Raw genomic sequence first — 24,150 nt, 5'->3', positions numbered from 1 at the left:
AGTATTTAAAATAAGATACTAAATACTCTACGGAAAAAGTATTTAAAATAGAGTACTAAATACTTCACGGCCATTCATATCTTTCATTTGCAACGTCTTTGTGTCAAGTAACGTTTGGTGAACTTTGGTGAACCCAAGTAAACTTTGTTGATATGTTCTGACCCAAAATTTCGTAATCCCTCCTGTATGTCGGTTCGGCTCTTTCAACCTCTGGCACATGTTTATTGCTTTGATGACCAATGAAATAAATGCCGGGATTATCTTGTACCTAATCCCCTGGGGATTCACCTGGCGATATGAATAGGAATGGTTTTCTGACTCACGAATTCCCGAAAAAGGAAAAGGAAGAAAAAGGGGATTAAATTCCAGTGAGCTGAAAATCTCGGCACGGCGGGAAGCGTGCTGGATATGGCTTGACGAGAGAGGAAAGTATTTTGAGTACTGAGTAGCAAATACCGAAAAAAGTATTTTAAATACATTAAAAATACTTGTCGCAAAAAAGTATTGAGTAGAGTACTAAAATACTGGAAAAAGTATTTAAAATACTGTATTTTGAGTACGTACTCAAGATACGTACAAGTCTGCATCGTGGCTATGGCAGTATTATTTACTTCTGGGAGAGTCCGCCTATGAATGCAGCATTGAATGAAGGTTACGCCCATCGTGGGTTGCTGGACTCTGAGTGACTGAAGAGGGAAGACTGACTGAAGACATGTTCCTACACTTCTTTAAAAATCTTGCAAGATGTGCGCAACCCAACGACGTAAAATTACTTGTGTAGTGCATGCACTTGGGCAAAACAGGGTGCTGACAAAGCCGGACGGACTGTCTTCCCGCAGCTCTAACAGCCGTTCCATTACCGGAAACAGTAACGGAAACGAAATTAAAACCTGGTATCAGGAACGGATAACGGAAACGAAAATATGGCTGTAACGAAAATGGAAACGGTAACGAAAATACGTCCGTTATCATTCCCTGACCTTCCCCAGATTTCTACCGCTCCACCAAGTTTATATCTCTGTGCTTCTTCATTGCCCAAGCTCTGGCTTCACCAGACTTCGGGCTTCGGCCTTCGTCATCTCGCACGTTGTCACTACACAGGTATCAGGCGAACAAGGAAACTGTCGCACAGAAAGCTACCCCAGAATAAGAATGCGCACACACAGCCACGTCAATAGTGAAAATGATGTCTATTCAGAACAGCTCTTTCGGATATGTTTCCTATCAGCAAAAAAAGACCGTAGTAGGTATAAATCATTGAGTCCTTGTGACCAGCATGAATATATCTTCGAGTGATTTGCAAGACACAAGCACGTTGTTGATGTCGTACTGTTGCCGAAGGTAGTTGATCCTCACGAAAAGCTTGCTCAGAGTCAGCCTATCGCTCAGATGGTAGATGAGATTGTCCTGTTGAGGAAAGATGTTGCCCTTTGTTAACGGCTCAGCGAACGCTCTCCTATCGATCTTGTAATTAGAGACGGAAGATAACTCTTCTGGAGCTAGAACACGCAAACAGGAGAACACAATATAAGCGTGAAAAGGCGCCTAAGAAGAATTATGGTTACGGTTTACATATCAGTGGTGAATGTGCAGTCTGCATATGGCACGTATAAATATTGAGGGGCATGGAAAGGACCATTAGGATATAGTTTTTAAACGTGTCGTCCTTTCTCCGTCCCTCAAACTCATTTTCCGTCATTTTCCACCTAGCCTTATCCGCTTTACTCCTTGGAGACGTGCGCGTGCACCGGAAGTGGAGTAACATGCAGTCCTACGCTGTCCTAGACTTCACTTCATTTGTCGCATTGAAAGGCTGTCCGGAGCCGACAAAACATTGTTTCTGCTCGTCACCAAGGTTGCAAGTAGACCATCACATGGTCCACTGAGAAGCGTTTACCAGGGTTCGTTCTACCTGTGCAACACTAAACATTTCATTGGATCATAGCAGCTCAGTAAATTTGTAATCCTGTTTGTTAATAATCTGAAGCCAGATATGGCCAAGATATAGCAGAGGACACCGTCTGCGTTTTTTCTTGTCTGCTACGAATACCTTGCGGCTGCGCCGCGGAATACGTGGACCAACCTTGAGAACTTCCTTGAGAAGGACGTCCGTCTGGAACGTGGCCAGGACTGCTTCATCGACGCGGGCGTCTCCGCCAACGGAAGGTACGGCAACCGAGAGCAAGTACCCGTTACCGTAAGTGGACTTCAGTTCAATGAGGTTCCCCAGGCAACGCAGCTGTCCGGCTTGCATGATTGCAATACGGTCGCAGATCGCCTCGCATTCATCCATGCTGCATCAATATAATAAGTCACGCTTCGAGCAGCATTTGCAATATTTCAACCGTTTTGCACGCTCTCATAATGTTGAGTCCACAACCTCCGACTCAGTCAACACTAGTTACGACGCATAAAGGAGATTGGTTCCGTGTTAGGCGAGGGCATTCCCAGATTGTGTGTTGTTTCAGAGGTTCCAAATCTAGAGGCCCTGCACGGACTATGTCATCTGTGGATCCCAATATGACGTCGTCTATAATGTCACGTGATCCACGGAGGCCGGATGGAAAGGCCGAAAAGGAAATGGTGGCGCAGCCGTTTGTGATATGAGTACTCAAACGTCGTCGTACCAGTACCGGACAGCTGTTTCTAGCCTTAACGGGCCATCGTCAGCTGTGCACAGGTAGGCAACGTTCGAGTGGGTGCCGTCGCAAGGTCACGTGGAACGTGACGTCCGTGCTCCCGTCAGGGTGAGGGCCTCACCACTGATATTTGTGATAGTTGTTCTATACCTATAGTCTTGGGAAAACTGTCCCGCTTCCTTCGACCCTGCCGGACCCCATCTGAGGAAACCTACGAGCTTACCTCCTACAAAATGTATTAGGAAGCCTTACTCGTGGGATGTGATGAGGAGGGACATTCCAGAGGCGCTCTTGATAGCGCTCACGGAGGCAAGGATTCTTCTTCGAGTGTACACATCCAGCCCGCTGGTTGGTTCGTCGAGTAACACCAACGGCGGGATTCCCACAAGGGACATGGCTATGGATAGCTTACGTTTATTGCTCCGGCTGAAAGCGGAAATTACGATAAAGATAAGATATGGGGAAAGAGAATGGTGGCACAAGGGAGGCTGCGGTCCGCATGTCTCTGACTTTGGGCAGTGTTGCAGGACTACCCACCAGAGACCGCGCACGCGCACGCACATGTCCCAAATGCATTGCCACCGCTACACTCTAAGAAAAAAAGGAGTAAAACGGGGAGTAATTGCAGCTTCTACTCCCCTAGTCTGCAATTACTCCCCATTTTAGTCCCCTAACCCAACATTTAGTCCCGACATTTACTCCCCAGGACTGCAAATTGTCACTAAACTTCGCGAATGGTCTCCTGAATGCAACAGTCTACGTATATATGTGTCCTTGGTCAATTTGAACGACATAAGGCTGTATAACTCAGACAACGTAGCAATTTTCCAGCCACACAGAGTAAGAAACAGTTAGCGCATCTTTCTTCGCAAATTGTGCCCTAGTATGGCGCAAGATTTTATATCACTCGATATATCACCGTTGACGGTTTGCTTCAAATTATTTTCATGAATGCGCACCAATTATGTATCTGGGACTCTTACAACAGCGCGTGAAATGCGGTCTTCACTCTGTGACATTCATTTACTCCCGTGCATTTACTCCCGAAAGGGACTATTTTTTGTGGCAATGCAATTACTCCCCAAAAGGAGTAAAAGTACTCCTTTTTTTTCTGAGAGTGTACTGGGAGCCCCCGCTCCCTCGAAGCTCGAGGGATCCCTCAGGGCTGAGCGAGAATACGGCAGTAATCATTTCGAAAGCACAAAACACACTACCATAAGTGACCCGGTTAAGAAACTACTGGGCCCATCATTTTTTAAAACCAAGATTAGCACTAAAGCAAGGTTTTTGCGGCCTGTATCACAAATATCTGGTCGCACTGCGTACAACTCGAAGAGTGAAAGACGTGCTGTGGTTATATAGGCATCCAACAATGGCTCCTCGTTATCTACAGACAGCAGGTCCCAGGTCTACAGACAGCAATCATAAAGTAGAAATGTTGCTTTAGTGCTACACTCCTACATTTTTGTACGTTCACAGATGAAGGTATTCACCTTAAGGATCTGCATATCGCACCGGAACGCTTTTCCAAATCGACGAGGCGGACGACGGCTTGGACGCAGCGCGCAATGCTGTCTTCGGGTACGCCACGAAGACGGGCCAACAAGTACAGGATCTCCGTAGCGGTCATCATGTCTAACAGTCCCTCTCCCTGGAGACAGTAGCCGATGCGTGCCCGCCACTGCATATATGCCACGAGAGTGTATTATTACGTAGTCAGTATTACGAAATAACTTGCGACGGCCACAAGCAAATCGCGTTTGGAAACGGAAGCGCAATATGGAGATCTACATTATCTATGCTCTGGACAGGTCCTGGTACCGCGTCATGACAGTCATGGTCATGGCGTCTGGACAGGTCATGGTGACCGTCGCCATCAAAAAGAGCGGCAGCCATGATCGGCTTGTGAATCATCATTAACAAAATAGAGTAGCTCTTTATGTAATATTTGCTGGAGCTGTTTTTAGGCCAGTTAAAGGCTCAGTTACGTGGAGCATTCTAGCCGTGCATGTTTATGTTCGCTCATGCCCAGGGCGTTGCAAAGTGTTTCGAGTGCTACGAACGATGCTAAGAGGAACCGAGGAAGTAATGAGGCATTGTCGTACCTTGCTAAGATCCTCGCTCATAACGACTCCGCCAGAGTAGGCATCTCCGCTGCTAGGTCTCAACGCACCAGCAAGCATGCGAAACGTCGTTGACTTTCCCGCGCCACTTTCTCCCAGCAGTCCGAAGCATTCCCCGGGTTTCACGGTGAAGCTAAGACCCCGCACGGCTAACATGGCCGCTCCGTGCTCTTTCATAGAAGGCATGTAAGACTTGTATAGTCCGTGGACGACGGCGCTGTACCCCAAAAAGCTCTTTTTTGCCACGAGCCCCTGGATGAGTTGACGTTCTGCTTCGACATTTGGCTCCACGCTGGCTATGTTTGGCGGATTGTCCGCCACGTAGTTCCATGCGCTGTCCAAAATTGAAATCCAGGCGAAAAGGCAAATGGCCCCGACTATCATGAAGACAAGCTCCGTGATTATCCCCAGGTCTGTCTCGAAACTGAACGGGTTGACCAGAGCAGGGATGTCTGACGTGGCGTTCTCGTCTGGTGGGGACGAAGCAATATGCAGCTTCCCGTGGTACAAGTACCTTACGGACGCTACGGTCATGACTACTTACGCTCGCAGCAGTAGGCCAAGCCCTGATAGCTATCAACGAGATTGTTGTCGATAGGACACCACCATACTCGCCCGGCGCTTCGAGAAAGGCATTCTCTGTTCTGGATGTCAAGGGCCAATATTTTCCGGAGACCCTCTCGCAAAGCTGACCCAGGAAGAACCAACATGAAGGAACGGACGACGCCTTCCGGTACAGTGGCTATTATGTGCCCTAGAAGGGAACGTTAACGCTGTCAATGTGACATATTATGATGTAGAGTTCGTACAGATATCGAACAGATGTAAAAAGTGACCAAGATACACGTAAGACACGCTGTGCTTACCTGAGACTGAGAAGAAGATGAAAGCACCTGCGTAAGCAGCATATTGTTTGTCGACGAAGTATGAGAGTACATACACGGTGTTGGTGCTGGCAGCTGTGAAGGCTGACGTCAAGGCCAAGAGAGCAGCTATAACGACATGTGTCCTTCGGTTATTCGAACAGACCTCAAAGAGACCCCTCACAAAGAACGCGATTGACGCGGTCTTCCGTCTTGCGCGCGCGAGTATGCTCTTAAAGGGGCACTAAAATGCAAAAACAAGTTGACTTCAAATTACATTACACGCTATGTTAATTTCGTACTGATTATAATTCAAAACTTTGATTCCGTTACGAAGCTACATCCAAAAATATACCGCACTCTTTTGTGCTTCGACGCTAAGCAGTGAACGACGCTTCAGCTCATGCATCGGTGTGCGCGCACGCCACGCCACGGAGCAGTCCCAGTGAAAAATAGTGCGCGTCGCGAAGCGTACTGGCATCGCTGTCCGAAGGACGTGAAGATAAATTTGAGAACAAGTTCTTTTCGCATTTTAGTGCCCCTTTAAGGATTACTCACGATCTGACGCACTACAGCAAGACAAGGACTACAGCCCCGTAAGTACCCATCACACGACTTTGTGGCACCCGATTTCTATGCTCTTCTGTATTCCAAAGGCCATGTTTATAAGCGTCCTCTTAGGTGTAGGAGAAAACGTCTCAAACGTCTCAAGTTCCCTTCTTTCTACCACAACCGCTTGAGTGCCACGTTGCGGTAGCTGCAATGCTACCGGAAAATGGCATGGCAAGATAGCGCTGAGAGCCCAGAAAGGGAAACTGGTCTTATAGTCAGGTAACGGTGGCCCAGAATAACGTAGGGCATAGACATCTGCCCCACTTAGGACTAGTGCTGTGTGTGCGACACCAGCGCAAACAACGTCACTCCTTACATGACCTACCAGCACTTCCAGGTAGTAGATCAAAGTGGAGGGCATACACAATCCCCAGGATGATCCACGTCGTCATGGCAACCGCGGCATCGAACAGGAAACTCGACAACCAGAAGAGAGGGGCTGGCACGCCTGTCATCAGCTGCATCGATTTGCTGGCCGACGCTCTTTCATGAATGATGAAGACAACAGCGCTGGATGCTATAAGCGCCGATCCATCCGATACGTGAGGTAGGATATCTTGCACGAGCCCTATCCCTTTGGCGAAGATAAGCATGTCTTCTTCAGCGTCCGTAGCGTTGTCCTCAAGAGGGAGCAAGACAGTGCCATTGGTCAATGCGACCCGCAGTTTCTGCGTCATAGACACGTTGGCGTCGATGTCTCCAGTCGTGGCACGGAGGAGGACAGTAAAGGCAATGTACGTCGAGATGAGCTCGCTGTAGGGGAAGTATGGATTCCACCAGGCCTCGACCCTATACAATACGGTGCAAGTACTGTTTGAGGGTCACACTCAAGACAACCAACAGCCAAATAATGAATGGATTCAGAGCCCGATTGCCCGGTAGGTCCTCGGTAGCGCCTCAGGCACACGCTACTACCCTCAATGCTGTTCGTTCGCAGAGCCACTGAGGACAGCACTGAGGACAGCACTGAGGAATTTTCCCAACGTTCGTGCAAGAATGCCCAGATTGAACGAGACAGTTCTTTAAATGTCATTTTAAAGGGGCACTAAAATGCAAAAACAAGTTCACTTCAAATTGCGTTACACGCCAAGTTAATTTCGTAATTTCGTTAATTCTTTGATTCTGTTACCAAACTACAATCAAAATTATACCGGACATTTTCTTGCTTCGGCGCTAAGCAGTGAACGTCGCGCAGGCGCGTGCATGCTGCGTGTGCCATGCCATGGAGCGATCCCGGTGAAAAATATAGTGCACGTTGCAACGCGGACTGGCGTCGCTGTCCGAAGGATGTGAATGCAAATGTTGTCAGTGGAGCATTCGCGAGAACTGTTGTGGACTACAATTCAGTGAATCGGTACAGAAAAATGTAGCAGTGCGCATCATACCGCGCATATACGGAGCCCTACGATCGGACCCGTTCCGCATCCACACGTCCACGATAGGTACGCGCGCGCTTCTCGAGCGGTCGCATTGGATGCCGCCAATCTTTGAGAGCAAGTACCTACCTATCCTGCTTGATGCTGATGCCAAGGACGTACTTGTAGGCATCCCCTCTTAAGTTCACGCCGGGTATTTGGCGAAGGAGGTCACTGGACGGGTCCGTGAGGACGTCCACTTGAGCAGTGTCCCGTAGAAGGACAGGCAGGCAGTAGTTATTAGCCAGTTCCGTGCTTTCCGTGTCATAATGAAGAAAGACTTCTCCGTCCGGGTAGTAGTCAACCATGGCGGAACTTAGAACGCCCGTACTCAGTTTGTGCGGTTCTTTGGGATGTTCATCCGTATCCATGAAGAGAGCGTCAAATTGCTGCAAGACATCAGACCGACGTTCTTAGGTCCGGAGAAGCCAGAGACAATCCCTTTTTGCTTACTTATCATTACACATGGAACCTCATTACGCTTAGTAAAATCCTTGGCAACTCTTTTAGAGAATCCAGTGGTCCGGCGAATGAGAGTTCTATTTAAACAGTTCCTTAAAATGACTGCTCTGATTTGAAGAACAGTCCATGTTCGAAATACCGCCGGCTCGCCATACCTGAGGCTTTTGTTTCATTTTACGTTAGTCACATTAAATTGCAAACATTCTTTACCAACAGGGCCAACAGCATTTAAGGCGTACTTGGTTTCTTATTGGTGAACGTGAATATTTCCGGGTCATTTGTAAGCACGGGAGCACTGTAGCCATAAGACGGTTGCGTTATTCGACATATCCTTGCGCAGGCCCTAGCTTAAGAGTGATGTGAAAGTGCGACTCCAATGATAAGTGTTGTCCCAACAACACCGAATATCCTCTGAATGTACGAATAATGCCCTAACAAATTCGTACGTCCGATGGATATCTGAGGGATATCCATCGGACGTACGGATTAGTCAGGACATTATTCGTACATCCAGAGGACATTCGGTGTTGTTGGGGGGTCAGTCTCATCACAATTAAGTCGTAGCACGCGGTAGCCTAGAATCGGAAATGGGACTGAGACTTGTCACATTGTCATATGACCCCGGCTCAAAGCTCTTACGTTTGTATTACGTACTGCGGATTTACCTATATGCTGGAGCCAACTGATTCTCAACTGATTTCTCTTATGAGACGTAATGCGACGGTCTAGTACATGTACGTTACCCGTGATTTCTGGTGAATGACCGCCAGGAGCACAACTACTGGAAGCAAGGCTCCAAGCATGAAAGGTACCACAGCTCTCCAGTAGTTCATCACACGCTTCGTGATAAGAGCTCGAATGCGCTGTAGAGCCTTCGGCTGCCGGGCTCTGTGCATGAGGATGACTTCCACGTCTTCCGCTAAGAACGCAAATAACGCTGACTGAGCACGCAGCCTGAAGCCAAGGGAAGTGGACAAAGTGTTCCGTCGTAGTCGACGGAGATCACTATTTCCTCCGATGGTTATATTTGATATCCAATTGGAGACAACCTAAACGTCATCTTATAGGATCCGTTACAATATGAGGTTATCAGCGGGTGTTGTTACACTTTGCATGTGACGGGAGTGTACGCAAAGAAAATGTTGCATCGTGCGGTAGCCTTGGCGGTGTTAGGGCCACTTACAACACCGTACGTTTCTCCGCAACATATAAAAACTTACGGACTGTGATGTTTTCACCCCTAACAATGGTAGTTTCCCTGAGGTTGACGCTGAAATGACAAATTTTCTATTATGTGGCGTTTTCCTTTTTTTTTTTTTTTTTGACACATTTATACACACCAGCAAGACGTTGTGGAACGTTGTGTTCGTTTACATATTTTCCCACTTCTTGACCCTTCATCCTCGGTCTACATTCAGCCCCATCACCTTTTTCTACCGATGAACGCAAAATTTAGTGAATCCGAAGCACGCTACACAAAAACGATGCGATAAAGGAAGCTGCCCAATCCGAGCTCAGTAACGTTGTGTCAGTCATTTCAAAGGAACGGCGCGATTGGTCCATCGTGGTTTTAGGAACAGTTATCGCGAACACCTTCGCTATCTACTAGGACTCCCTCCGTTAGTGGAAGTAGGAAGCGAAGTCAGAAAGAAAAACTATAAAGAGGGAGGACGAAGTACTGGATCGGCATGGTTTTGGCTTCGATTCGGTTTTGCGAACCGGCGTGACGCATACGATCGATCGGTCGGTCGCTGTGTGGTGGAGCGGCAAGGAACCGGTCGGAGCTAGGCCAGGAAGCGCTTTCGGGAACCGGAGAAAAAGAAAACAGCTACGATACAGGCGACGTCATCTCTCGTCAAAAAGAGCACCCACCCTTCAGAGGCAATGTAAATGTTATCACAGAATTCTGCCTCCTTGTTCCATTTTCGACAAAAGATGTGTCACGCGTGTATCGTACCGGTCTCTTTCTCCGGTTCCCGGTCTGGCCTTCTGGCCAGAACCTTCTGGCCTGGCTCTGACCGGTTCCTTGCCGTCCATCACGCAGCCGCCGACAAATCGACCGTACGCATCGCGCCGGATCCCAGAAGCGCTTCAGTCCTCAACGATTTTCGATTCGGTTCCGGTCTCGGTGTTCGCATGACGTCACGGGGGAGGGGGAGGGGGCTGTCTGAACCCGACTTCCGGTTGTTCTCCTCTGGTCTCTATTACTTTCAAGTGCCCTTTAATTACCTTGAACTACTTCAATTTCATATCATTTACATTTACCCCTTTATCTCCCCTTTACATCTCCACTTATGCCTCTGCCTCGGTGAGGTTTCACCATCACACACACACATATATACAGCTTTTTTCCCATTTTGACACTCCTACTTCCTACTCCCTATTTGATCCACCGGCAAATTCGTAGGAATATAGCTCGTTCCTTGCGATGCTTAGCACTAAGGGCATTACTGCAAACACCATTTAAAAACCGTTCCACACTGCCTTCCAGTTCAGTCTGTTTTACTATGTTACACATATATAACGGCATGCGAAATGCTTAGCGCCTTACTTCACAAAAGCTTCTTCAATGGAGACAGTGTAGAGGATCATTCTTCGTATTCCGAGGATAAAGGCCTTTTGTTCCAGATCGCTAAACATTACATCGAACCCCTCGCAGTCGGTAGAACCCAAAGCAATCCTCAGTTCCGTTGGCGTTTCGCTCTTGATCCTGACGTCAGGGCAGGTCTGCTCGATAATCTCCATTATCTCTTGCACCCGAGCCATGGAAACGTCTTTCTCCATATGAACTTCATATCCGCCAGCTGCAAAGCATAGAATGCAAACAGACAAAGGATGAGGGGGCAGATGAGCTCCTGGCTTCTACGTCGCGGAACAGCAATGCAAATTCATGGGGGACGCGGAAACCTCAGCCTGTTTAACTAATTGAACTAAAGACAAAGACTGTGACGTAGTCAATCCGTGTACGCGAGTCACCACGAAATATATTAGTGGAAGAAAAAGGAAAAAGGAAAAAAGCTCACGGGGCAGATGTTCCACCGCGTGCTATGTTGAGCATCCGCACGATGCCGGAATATCGGGAGTGGCGTACTGCGCACATAGCAGACGACACCCGTCTGCATCTTTTTCAGTCGTCTGCCAAGGAATATCTTGTAGCTGCGCCGCAGGATATACCCGACTGCTGCCAGCGCCACCTACATTTAATGCCTGATCACTAAAACGACCTGACTCAAGTCTATAAGAGTCCGCCAATCACGACATTCGGCGACCGTATAGCTATGGGCACGAGTCGCTATGAGCCGCATGGGCAGCCGCTTGTAGCCACAAGAAGCCTGGGTTTGAAGTCGGCTGAAGCAGAAGACATTATGTCTACGTAGCGAGCGATGAGGAAGCGGAGGCACCAAGTAAGCTTAGGTTGCGGTTGTTTCGTACCAGGCCACCAAATTGCTGGAGTCCTTGGCCAGACTCCAACCCGCATCCCCGATACAACACTTGGGGGAAAATATCCAGGCATATAAGAACCGCTCACAGAAAATGGCTCGTAGGAAAGTCGGTGTTCCCCAGCAAGCCACCTTGCCCTTGACTAGGATGGTCATGTGGTCTGCTAATGTGTAGGCTTCTTCCATACTGTGTGTCGTGAGCAGCATACTCCTTTTAAGGCGCAGGGACAGCAAAATGGTCCACAGCTCAGATCGCGCAGCCGGGTCCAGACACGATGTCGGTTCGTCCAGGATAAGTACCTGAGGAAACGTGGCATGAGCAATCTCCTCCCTATATATTACCTACAACAGTGCGCGGTCACGTGACAAGCCTTGTGCGATCATTGTTACCCAGTACTTGCCGACACTCTTCGCCAAATTCTAACAGGGGCGGCAGCACAGAAACACTAGCAAATGCTGTATTTAGACACTTGTTTTTGTGCGACGGAGCTGTTACAGAGGATGCTTCACCCATACCGTCCTCCTTGTCAGAAATATATGGGGGAAACTTATTTATCTATAGCGAACTTTTTCCACGTACTTAAGGTAATTAAGGTACGTAATTTAATTTCTTGAATTGAACTCTGAAATCTGACAAGTTATGTAACTTTCTTGAGAGAATCTGCAAGCACCTTGAGGATTTACCCAGATCCATCACAAATTCTCGTCGAAGCCTCGCCGTTATCGGCAGGAGCATCGAAAAGGAAACTGAAGGGGCAAGAGTCCATATCCTAAACAATTGCTATAGACATCTAACCGAGAAACGTCATCATGACGTTGCTAGTCAGACTGAAACCGAAACAAATCGGAAGGGGAGGGCTGGGTTCCACGAATGGGCACTTGTTCGCTCCTCATATTGAAAGAAAAGTACGACCGAGGGTCGCGTCCCGTTCAGGGACCATCGTAATCCGGATGTAGCGGAAAAGAGGAAACTACTGAGAGAATTCGTAGCACTGACCTCGCCGGGGTAGAGTGTGGCAATAGCGATACTAAGCCTCCTTCGCATGCCTCCAGACAGCGTGTGGGGAAGCACGTTCTGCATTTCAGTCAAGCCAAGCAGCGCTAGAACATCGTGAATCTCTCGGAAAAGCGTGTCGCAGGACATGCCTCGTACCTGCAAGGATTTCGCCACGCTGAATCCTTACACGATTCCCTTTGCGTTCGCACTTGCGAAATGCGATCTCGGGCGAAGTTATGCACTTTAAATCCCAGCACAGCATATTAAATTTGGCTAGTTGGTAGGCGCCAAGTAAAAAAAAAATTAAATTAAAATTAAAATAAAATAAATATAATAAAAGTATAATATATAATTTTTGTTTTAATTCCGTGTTAGCGCTGCGAAGCAACTGTGGCTATGAGCGGCGTACAGACGTGGACAGATGGAGAGAGGGCAGCAGGAAGGAGGGGGTTTGTATGCGTCCTGGGCCGACTTCAAGGGGAAGTGTGCCGACATTCGTCTGGAAAGTCTTCGGAAAAACCAGGGGAAACCTCAGACAGCATAGCTGGTGACAGGATTCGAACCCGTGTCACCTCCCAGTCTCGGCGTGGAAAGCGATCACCCTAACCACGGGAGCTGGTAATATATAATAAATAATATACAGGGTGTTTGCTCTAACGTGTCCAGAAACTATACTTAAAGCGAGCGATAAAAGAAAAGCAAGTGGTACTTTTCTGCTGTTTGAGTAAGAAACAGGTACTGCTTCACTAGTAACACCTGTAGTACCACTTGTAGCTGAAAAGTAGCGCTCGTTTTTCTTTTACCGCTCGCTTCAAATAAAATTTGTGCACACGTTAGAGCAAACATCCTGTTATAAATATATTATATATAAAAAATTAAAAATAAGGGAAGGAACAGGAGACGCGCTCCGATACCAACTACGGAAATTTTAGTGGAACTACTTAAATACAAAAAAAAAAAAAAGCAGACACACCAACAGAGACACAATCCAAGGTATAAGTAACGCCTCGAGTAAGCCCCTCAAAACTCGAAGCACATATGCTATCTTACGATCTTATGCACGTCCTTTGGGTTTGAGTGGTGTACCTTGCAACACTCGAAGCGCGCCAGACTGGGAGGTGAGACGCGGGTTCGAGTCCCCGCACCGGCTCTGAGGTTTCTGAGTTTTTTTTTTTTTTTTTTTTAAACCTGGGTTTTCCGGCAGACTTTCAGGACGAATGTCAGCACAGTTCCCCCTGAAGTCGGCCCGGGACGCATACTGACCCCCTCCGTGTCCCCACCCCTTCCTGCTGTCCTCTCTCCATCTGCCCACGTCTGCACACAGCTCACAGCCACGGTTGCGTTAACACGGAATTTAAAAATTGCTGTACTTGCTAGTAGCGTGCCTCGTTCATGAGTCACGACCATTATTTGTCTCGCCACGGGGTTACCATTCCTATCATCTAGTGGAATGTTCCCTTGTATTGCGTGTTCACTGTCCAGTTTTGTAAGCTCTAATTTTCTTTGAAGGAGCCACACAGCTCTACAGTGCCGCAATTAACTGTTCGGCTCTACCACCTAAACGTCAACGTCAAATGCCATAGGCACCTGGCTTCACCAAACGATCACCTTACCTGGCCGAAATAGTACAAGTGTTGGTAGACTGTGAGATCGCTGTACAGGATGTCATCTTGCGGGCATACGCTGACGCAGTTTTGAACTGCGGCTGAATCCTGAACAACATCGAATCCGCACACTCTAGCGGTACCGGACGTTGGAGGCAACACACCTGAAACATATTTCTCTCAGCAAATCACGTCAAACCACATCGAAGACGTATTCGCCAGTTAATTAATCCTGAGAACTTCCGAAAGGGCAGTTTGGTATTGAAGCTGTCGTGTGAATGGACCTTTTTTTCACTACGGCCTTTGCGCATGCGCATGACCTTGAGGTACCGGAGAGGGTTATCTCCGTCTTCACTATGTGGCGCAGTATGAGGCCGATAGAAGTGGGGACCAGTGGGGAGACCGCACGAACGGCGCGAGCTCGTCAGTCCCACTCCAAATCGGTTTTAGTCCTCTGTGCTACCCACGTGTGTTTGTTTTGGCGTGCGCCGAGCGTGGTTCGCTGGAAGGCCGCTTGGATACGACGCGTACGTGAAAAAGGTCCGCTGAATATCTTACTTTAAAGGGACTGTCGCATCCAGAAACCCATCTACGAAACAGATACCAGTAAGTTCGGCATCGACCGACAAAATCTACATGGCTAGTTTCTTCGTACGAAAACCGCTTAGATGTTAAATAGACGAATTTGAAGGATCAGCGCTGCTTTGCACAGCTGCAGAGGCCCCGGTGGCAACGACATCAGCGCGACGTCACTCTTCGTCAGGAAAAGCAAGATGGCGGCACTCAGAGGAGAAAGGCGCCGTTCCATACGAGACTGGTCGTGCTCTCATTGGTGGGTTACGGAATACCTATTTCACTTTTTTCCAGAGAGGGAATTCCGGCACACTCACAACATCCGGCGTCTGCTCTTGTCATGTAGTCCATCGAATAACAGTCAACATTTCGCGCCACCATACGTCACCATTTCGCCTGACATTTCCCATACCGTGTCAATGATCAAGAGTGACCGTAGTCAGTGATCAACGAGGAATAAAATGACACCATAGTTTCAAAATCGACTGGAAATGATGGGACCGTCCCCTTAAATGAAAGAAATTAAGATTAGAAGCCCTGGGACAGGTATTCGCAGACAGGGTACGAGTGCAGCGCACAACCCTGGTGCACAAGAGAGTTTGCAAATCGCGGGTCAGAAAAGCGTCTTCCCTCGGTCGCCAGGACGCAACGTTCATCTCATCCGCCCGAAAGTGTGGAGCGCTTTTTTTTTTCTTTCCTTCTTGTTTCCGACTGCATTTGGCGCCGTGCGTCTGGTACAGAGCAGTCGACGGGTCGCCTTGCTCCTGCGCTGTAGCAGACGTTTTTGCGGCACCCAATAAAAGTGCTCGGATGAGATGACGTCACAACGCGGCGCAGGGAACGGGAGAGTCCTTGGGCACTAATTTTCTCATGAAATGCGCGTCTTACCGAAGGAAATATTTTGCGGGAGAATTCCTGAATGTGGTATGTTCATACCACCACCTCGCGTGCCGTAGCGGTAAGGATGATCGCCTTCCACTAGGAGATGACGCGTGTTCGAATCCGGCTGTGCTGTCTGAGATTTTCCGGCAGACGTTCCAGACAAATGTTGGCACAGTTCCCCCATGAAGTTGGTCCAGGACGCAAACTGATCCCCTGTCCCTCACTCCTTCCTGATGTCCTCTCCCATTTGTTCACGTCTGTAGGCCGTTCACAGCCACAGTTGCTTCGCGGCGCTAACACGTAATTTTCAAAAATCATATCACGCGGTAAAAAAAAAATACACGTTCGAGGTTGAAACTTTTGACGAAACTCACCAGCCAGAATGTTAACCAGGGTTGTCTTTCCAGCTCCGTTGTGGCCGAGAAATACAGTTATCTTTTTGTTGAAGACGTTCAAATTGATGTCCTCCAAAACTGGGAACGTGCCGAAGTTCTAGGCGTACGTACAAAACAGGTATTAGGCATGTTGCATGTTGCTTTTGGCATTCACGGATAATTCAGGTATGCAACAAGAAAACAATGTTCAATGCATTACTCAATGTCTCTTCTCAGGGCCTTCCAATCCCCTCTTATGCTCCTACAGCTTTCCGCGTTAAAAATACCAGACTTTCGCAGTGAACGATTGGAGATTCAGCGTTGTTCCGTGTAAGTAAAAACGATTCTTGCGTCTCTCTGCTTCGATCCGCCAGAAGAAATGGCGAAGAAAGGTTTATGCCAACTGTGTGCCCAAGGAGAAACAAAATGGGTGTTCCTTAGCACCCCGAAAATTGAACGAATTGATTTGAATTGAGTTGAAATGAGTTCAATTGAAATGAATTGAGCAAAACAGCTAAATCGAAATGAATTGAGTAAAACAGCTAAATCGAAATGAAATTGAGTAAATTGAGATTAAATTGAAATGAACTTGAGTAAAAATGAAATTGAGTGAAATGAAAGAGGAAATCGAATTGAAATTGAATTAATTGAATTGACTGAATTCATTTCATTAACTTAATGTGTTGACTCAATTCAATTGGATTTGAATTGATGCAATTGGCGTAGTTGAAATTCGAAATGATTCAGCTGACGCAACTGAGCTGAACTGATTCAATTGGACTGAAGTGATCTAGATGAATTAAATTAATTTAATTGAAACTGAATTGGTTTAATTGACCGAACTGATTCAATTGGATGAATTCAATTGAATTACCTGAATTGATGTAATTAAATTGAAGTTGAATTGATTCACGCGAATTTATTTGGCTCAATTGATTTGAAATGAATTTGTTCAATTGAGTCGATTGACTGAATTCAATTGAGTCAATTCACTAAATTGACTTAATGGATCAATTGAATGTCAATTTGAGCTCAATTAATTAAATCAATTCAGTTTGAACCCAATTCAATCAATTTAACTTCAATTCAGTTAGTTGAATCTGTTCAATTGAATTTAATCCAACTACATCAATTGAGCGAATTTAATTAATTCAGTTCAACTAAATCAGTAAAATCAATTAATCAATACAATTAACCAATACAATTAAATCAATTACCTCAATTGATTTCGACTGATTTAGTTGAACTGAATTAATTATGTAGATTAAATTCCATTGAAGAGATTCAACTGAGTGATTGGATTGAGTTCAAATGGAATTGATTTAATTGTATGAGATGAAAATGAATTAACTCAATTGGTTCAATTGATGTAATTGAGACAAATTGATTCAATTGAATTACCGGTATTGATTGGATTGAACTGGAATATAATTGAATTGATTTAATTGTCGAGCCGATTCAATTGAACTGAATTTCAATTTTCAATCCAGTTGACTTGAATACATGAAACTGAATTAAAATTTAATGAATTGAACTGAAATGAAATAAATTGAGGCAGGATGAATGGTGCTTCGTAATAAAACGAATCGCCCATGTGCGCTTACCTTAGAGAGTTCCCTAATCTCAATTATTGTCGGCGTGTCCCCGTTGGACCTCCCGGGCCCTCCGTCACCTGAGAGTTGTGGTGAGGGCTTGCACTTCGGAAACCAGTACTCGACCTGTTGAATATCGTCAGATTCTCGTCACTTCGAATCTCAAATGGCTACACGTTCGGCACTTCTGTTTGGAACACCTTGTTCGCCTTTTTTTTTTTTTTTTTCATATGAGCGCATGGCGGTCAAGCAGTACTGTACGTTTCAGACCGTATCAAAAACATCCAACGTAGCACGTTCCATTTGCGTTGCACTTCACGGCGTCAGTATTGAGTGAGGAAATTGACAGGTTTCCTCACCATGAAAGGGAAGAGGAAAGGGAAGGGAACGTCGGTGACCCAATAGAGAACTTTGCTGAAGTACCAGACCCACAGAGACAAGAAGACAAAGGTTTCTGTCATCACAGCCCAGATCTGCAAGATGGTCACGTTGTCCAGCTGAAGAACCGGGCGGTTAACGATTGACCAGTCAGCCGACCCTGCACGCACCATCAAATCGTCCCATCAGAGATTCTTGAAGACCTCCCCTGATGCCCTAACTAGTGACTCTAGCCCTAACAGGCAGGTGAGTCACAATCGGTTCTGAAGCCTGTATGGCAGTGCTACGATTGAAACCCAGCTCTCCAACATGCCTAGACCTAAGGAAAGAGCAGATTTTGCCCAAGCGGCGATGTAAACCAACCAAAAATGTACCTAATGCAACTGCACATGGCGAATCAAAGATCGGATGTGCTATGCATATATTCGTTTCAATGAGAATAAAATGCATTGGTGCAGAACGGTTAAGCGATCTGGGGGTGCGCACCATTGCAGGCGTGCGTTCTTACTAACTGTTTGCTCTCCACCCGGTCCTGATGACTGCATTTGTTAGACACATTCGATATGTCATATCGCCACCAAGAGCAACATCCTGGGATGCTGTAAACCAGATGCACCAACGCCCTGCGCAATTCCTGAACACCGTGCCGCGCGTCGTCCGCTGAGCACGCCTTCCTGTGCACACTTCCAGACACGCCTTTCCCTTGCCCATGCCCAGTATTGCCCATGTCCAGCCAACACTGGGCCGAGATTATGTGCTGCTTGGGTTCTTTCTCCAGCTATAAACCACCAAGTAACACCGACCGTTGAAATCTTGTTCCATAGCTGCGATTCTTAGCACCATCTCCGTGGCCAGGCAAGGAAAAACGCAGAAGGCCAGTTTGAGTGGACGAGATGTGAAGAGATAGCCGTGCAGCGAAGCGGTTCTCGGTCGGTAGAAGTGATACGGTATGGCATTTGCGACGAAGACCCAATAGGCGGCACCCACGGCAGCGGCGACGCTCGCTGGAGAAAAGCACCAATTACACACGTTAAGCTCACGCTCACGCCCTAACATATGCGGTCGCCACTTACGCCACTTGGTGCAACTTGCAACGGCGAGCGCGTGTACAGTTACGACGCAGCTGAACATGAAGAACGTGGCCAGCAAGACAGACCACGACACATGGGGTAGCACGTAATAGTAGCCGGGAGATTGTAAGGTCCCAGAGAGGTTGTACGCTTGTTCGCGGTGTACACGGTGGGGCCAACTCCGTAACAGTATGGAAGCCATGACGCCGCTTGCGAAGAGGACGAGAAAGCAGGACACACCGTGGCTTAGCCAGAAAACGGAGACGCCCATGCCTTCCAGACGTGCCTGGACTCGAGAGAATAGTAGTGGTTAAAGTTGGTAATAGATAAATGCCGTCCCCGACACACGAAGTGCATGTCAAGGAAGTATAGTCACGGGATTGTCAAGTCAACAGCCATAGAACAGCTGAATGGGAATGCATATAATACTAAATGGGACGCCCATGCAGCTTCAGACACCTGGATGCCAGTTGGTGGGCGCGGGATATCACAGCTCTATAGCCTTTTTTCTCCCGTCCTCACAGCCATGTATGCATGTTGGGGACACGGTTAGCTAAAATCGCCTGTCAGTACCTCGCCGTCCCATATTACCTGGGTTGCGCTTGAAAGTGTTGTGCCAATATTGTATTTGTATTGTATTGTATTACTCGAAAGAAAGTCTTGCAGCACCCGGAGATTTGAGATGAGATAAACCACGGAGTGTCGATTTTAGACAACCGTGTCCCCTTACAGGAAGGGAGTTGCCTCAGGACAGAAGCCGCCAATATTTCGAACAGAGACTGTTCTTCTTCTGGGCAGAGTCCTCATCATTGGCATGGTATTTAAAGGGTTAGGTGTGACGTGTTTAAAGGTTCATGCGAATTGTGGGTCAACAGCCCGGAGGGAAGAAAAGTTCCGTACGGGCTTCTACGGCGGTTCTCAGTACTACTTCTCTGGACGTGCCGTGTAAACGTTGGAACTGATTAAAATTCCGATATCTTACTTCGCGCCTCTGTACAATGCTGACCGGAAACGGTAATGTGCTTGCCGATGTGGTTCTTTTTCTTTAACGTGATCTCCCCCGCTGTTCCTATGCAGCCCTTCCTTCATATTCGGTCCCACTCACAATCAGAAACTTCCAGTCATACTCTGTTTCATATATGATATGAACCACCGGCATCCATAGTTTCCTCTGGCACAATACATTCGCCATGATGGCTTCTTCGCTAGGTTACGGTGGGCCATCAAGGGCCATCAAGACCGGTGCGACATCAACACCACTGTCCACCGTGACACGACTTTCCTACGGTCTAAATTGAACACGTCTCGCAGACCTTATCGATTTAGTTTAATTTCCCACGCAACACTACATTCAAGGTACGTGCTTCCGCACCCATATGCTCCTCTCGTTCTTACTTTAGTCCCGGAGGAATTCTCCGCGACGACGGTGCTGATCCGGAGACAGAAAGGCAGCAAGAAGGCTGCGGCTAACAGGAGTCCGAAGTCTGGTCGGTAAGGATCCACGTTCTTCGGGAGCACTATGGGCGGAAAGGCGCGCGTGTATACCTAGAGTCGAAAAGAAAGCGGAAGGCATGTCACAACAGTTCGTTCTGTCGCGTCTCAGCTTTTCGGCACAGGCGTATTCTGAAAGATATGCGAGAGACCGACATACTGGACGCAGTCGTGATCTTTTACCCCGGTGCGCCCAGTTCAAATGCGCATTGGGAATATTAAAGGCAATAATGCGATCGTTGATACCTGCACAGAAAAACCTTGCCGTTAACAAAACTCATCACACGTTAACTGAATCCCAATTCGGCCGTAGTTCCGTATCGGGACCACTCGTTTTTTTAAACTACTGAAAGTGTTTGGAAGGTAAATATTGCATAGAAGTGAAAGAAGGTGATATACTGAATCTAAAAATGTACGAATTACTAAATTTTGTGGACTAGAACTTTTTTATATGCATTTCAACAACCCCGTCTGATACACTTCTACCGCGGGAAACACACGGGAATGCTAAGCCTAACAGATTCGAAACTTGCCATCTTGCAAAAGGTAGAGTCGTTGAATTGGGCTCGCTGGGTCAGTTTGGATTTGACAGATTGGGGGGTCTGGTCCCCCCTGGCACGCACTGGGCAGTGCGCGCGTGGAGACTGTGCTGCCGGTTAGATAAGGTGGTCTTTAGTAAAGATGGCGGATCGCCTTCAAGAAACGGGCGATAAAATTTTTATACGTTTCACGCAATATACGACGGTCATTCCTGTTTAATTTCGTTACTAATTAGTTCCTCTGTTACGTAAAAGCGTTTAATTTGTTTGTATTGTTTTTGCTTTTTTCTCTTAAAAAAGTCTGGTCTCGATACGGAACTACATCCCTGAATTCTACAACAGCAGCACCGCAGAGCTCACTGGTCTGGTCCTGCCTCACCGGGATATTTGAAGCCGCTCTCGGTGCTGGATGAACCGTTCAAACCTAGTTCCAGCATTCGTCGTGGAGTATCGCTCCACACTGTGGTATAGCTCGTCATGTCGAAGGACCATCCACGGCTGTTCACAAAGAAGCAGAGACTACTGTTTGAAGGTGCGCAGGATTTCTCCACAGCTTCCTGTGTCCCGTAAGCGTGGATATTTGCTGCTGGAAAACGATGTCCTTGTTCCGTGGTTGTTGCGTCTGAAGAGCTCCCTTCGTCTGAAGCATACGGGAAGGTACAACGACTGTGACACCAGAACTTCCGTGTTCATAGCAAGAAGAGTGGCAACCAGAGGCTAATGAAACACAGCAAGAGCGACTGCAGATATGCAGGTCTTATAGAACGACTAGCTGTAACCTAGGAGCGTCCTCGAACAGACATTGAGGGTGAGGGGGAGTATTCTTATGCTTCCGAACGATGCGTACGGAACAGCTGAACGTGGCAACCCTTGACTGGTAATATACCTTTTTAGAAAGGCAAGCGCCACCTGCGGCACGCAAGGGATGATGGGAACTTAGAGCAGTGGCGTAGCCAGACCTCCAAAGTAGGGGGGGCTCGATACGAAAACTTGCACCCCCCCCCACCCCCCACTGATCCTGGGTGAGACAGCACACATATACTTGTCCACACCGCAAAATGCGGTTCAAACAAAAAAAAAGAACAAAATTAATTTATTTGGACGTTCACAATACGATTACATATATAGGCTGTCATGTCCAGTGAGGTGGTGTCACGAGATTGTAAGCACTTTGAAAAGCTCATACTTTGAAAATCATTCACGAGTGCTGCTTAGATAGCCGTCATGAACTGCAAGAACTTTCGCGATCGTCACGCTGGTCCCCCCCTCCCCCCTTATTATTTTCTCCTCGGATTTGCACGATTTGCGTCGGTCGGGTCGTGGCAGGTAGGGGGGGCTTGAGCCCCCCCTAGCCCCCCCGTCGCTACGCCACTGACTTAGAGCGCCTTAGAATTAAACTGCCAGAGGCGGAGGAAGAACAACATTCCCGGTGTGCGCAGCAGCAGCGTCAGCCAGGGTTGGCCGGGGTAAACCATAACCGGAGCAAACGACAGAGCAGTGTCCATCAAAGTTCCCATGCTGCCTTGCGCATCGCGCTTGGCGGCGCGCGCATCTTTTTAAGATCGTCTATTAGCTTGGAAACAAGTCGGTATTCGCTGCATATATTTCAGAGATTGTTATCGTAGTATAGTTTCCCCCAAAACTCTGGGTTTCTAGTATGGAGGACAGAAAGCTGGTTCCCTTCCTGGGAAGGAGGAGATACTCCCTCAGAAGCTTTCTGTTGTGGTCATTATGTAAGCACTTCAAAATAGTATCTTACCACAAAAGAAAGCAATTGCCCTTACAATCCTCTAAATGTTTTGCTACCTTCTCTCATAATGCCGGATATGCGCGTGCAACTCCTCCATCCGTAAGTGGTGTGCGCGAAGCGAACATACTCGCAGACATTATGTACGAAGTTTCAGCTCACATGTGTATGGTGCCAACCCTACATCGACAAGAAACTTCTTGTGACGATCCGCTGGGCCATAGACGATACTATCGACGTGGTTAACCACAGTCCACTGCGTCGGCTTTGCGTCGGGAAGGGTAACTATCCCGTCATGCAACCATTCCGTGGGCGGCTTTTCTTGCTTGAAATAGGCGAAGCAGACTGCCACAAAGATTACTTCCAGCGCTGTAGACAAGTAGTGACGCTGCAGCGTCTGGACGTACACATTCTTCCACAGAAGCGCGTAGAACTGCTGCAGTTCGTCCATCCTGTACGAGCCAAGCTGTAGCGACAGTAAAGCTTTGGAACGAACAAGTGGCAATGTTGTAGGAGCCTCGAAGCTGGAACGCTAGCGCTTTTCAACGTCGCTATGATCACGCGTCGCGAGCAATCGTTCCGGGGTGTAGTGGACCAAGTGTCTCTTCTTCTTCAGCCTCCATCATGCCATGACACCGCATCCGCAAGGGAGATTGGCCAGGATGGATGGATGGATGGACAACCTTGGAATGAGATGACTATGACGATGCTACTAGTTCAAGATATATATAGTTTCTTTCTTCCTTCTTGTTATTTTTCGAACCAGGGGGAGTTTTCCCCGTCACGCCGCTCGAATAGACGAGTGTTTCGATAAATATAACTTATCGACATTTTTGCATCAGTCTACTGGTGTCACGACCAGTCTCCCACCCCGTTTGGAGGAACCACGTGATGAAGCGCCTGTCCACTGAGAGGTCTGGCTTCAAGGAAGCCCTTCACAGGAAAGGCATGCGCGTCTCACGTCGGGCCAATGATGTCGCTCCCTGACGCGCAGACAGTTGACCAAATTGTATATAAAAAATTCCACTTCGTAGCCAGTCAGCCTTAAAATGTACTGCCGCCGTCAGAGTTAACTGTAACAGGCAACCGCGTCTCTTGCGCGGGCGCCAGCGTGCCGCGGAGCGTCAGCCTCCGAATTTGAGACAGCGTCCGAGACTGAGCTGAGACGCATGCTCGGTTGGGCGGTTACCACACCTAAAATACGGTAAACACCATCCATGCAAGCTTTGCGCACGCTCATCCCAGGGACGCGTTCCTCGCCAATTTCTTAGCTTCGCAAGTTCGCGTTGGCTCCGCCCTCGTCAGCGCTATGCTTCAGGTTGTCCAATGGCCATCGTATACAAGTCAAA

At 47.6% G+C, this 24,150-nt stretch overlaps 1 protein-coding gene across 1 annotated transcript; it reads right to left on the bottom strand.

Moving 5' to 3' along the window:
- Positions 1-1,171: 1,171 nt before the first annotated feature.
- Positions 1,172-23,472, bottom strand: LOC135371025 (phospholipid-transporting ATPase ABCA3-like). Its single transcript, XM_064604994.1, has 24 exons — positions 22,964-23,472; positions 21,434-21,694; positions 20,676-20,761; positions 20,420-20,569; positions 19,028-19,310; positions 18,758-18,958; positions 17,936-18,114; positions 17,589-17,702; positions 15,985-16,102; positions 14,165-14,319; positions 12,552-12,707; positions 11,644-11,854; positions 10,666-10,918; positions 9,335-9,384; positions 8,858-9,033; positions 7,743-8,041; positions 6,563-7,026; positions 5,629-5,754; positions 5,307-5,516; positions 4,745-5,232; positions 4,133-4,320; positions 2,892-3,065; positions 2,084-2,294; positions 1,172-1,407 (listed from the first exon to the last, which is right to left on the bottom strand). The coding sequence occupies exons 1-24, from the start codon at positions 23,250-23,252 to the stop codon at positions 1,255-1,257; spliced, it is 4,995 nt and encodes a 1,664-aa protein (XP_064461064.1). The 5' UTR covers positions 23,253-23,472; the 3' UTR covers positions 1,172-1,254.
- Between the last annotated feature and the right edge of the window lie 678 nt (positions 23,473-24,150).

This window comes from Ornithodoros turicata, chromosome 10, assembly GCF_037126465.1.
Source record: "Ornithodoros turicata isolate Travis chromosome 10, ASM3712646v1, whole genome shotgun sequence".
Taxonomy (NCBI): Eukaryota; Metazoa; Arthropoda; class Arachnida; order Ixodida; family Argasidae; genus Ornithodoros; species Ornithodoros turicata.
Note: the sequence above shows the minus strand (reverse complement) of the source record. Positions and strands in the feature narration are given on the sequence as shown.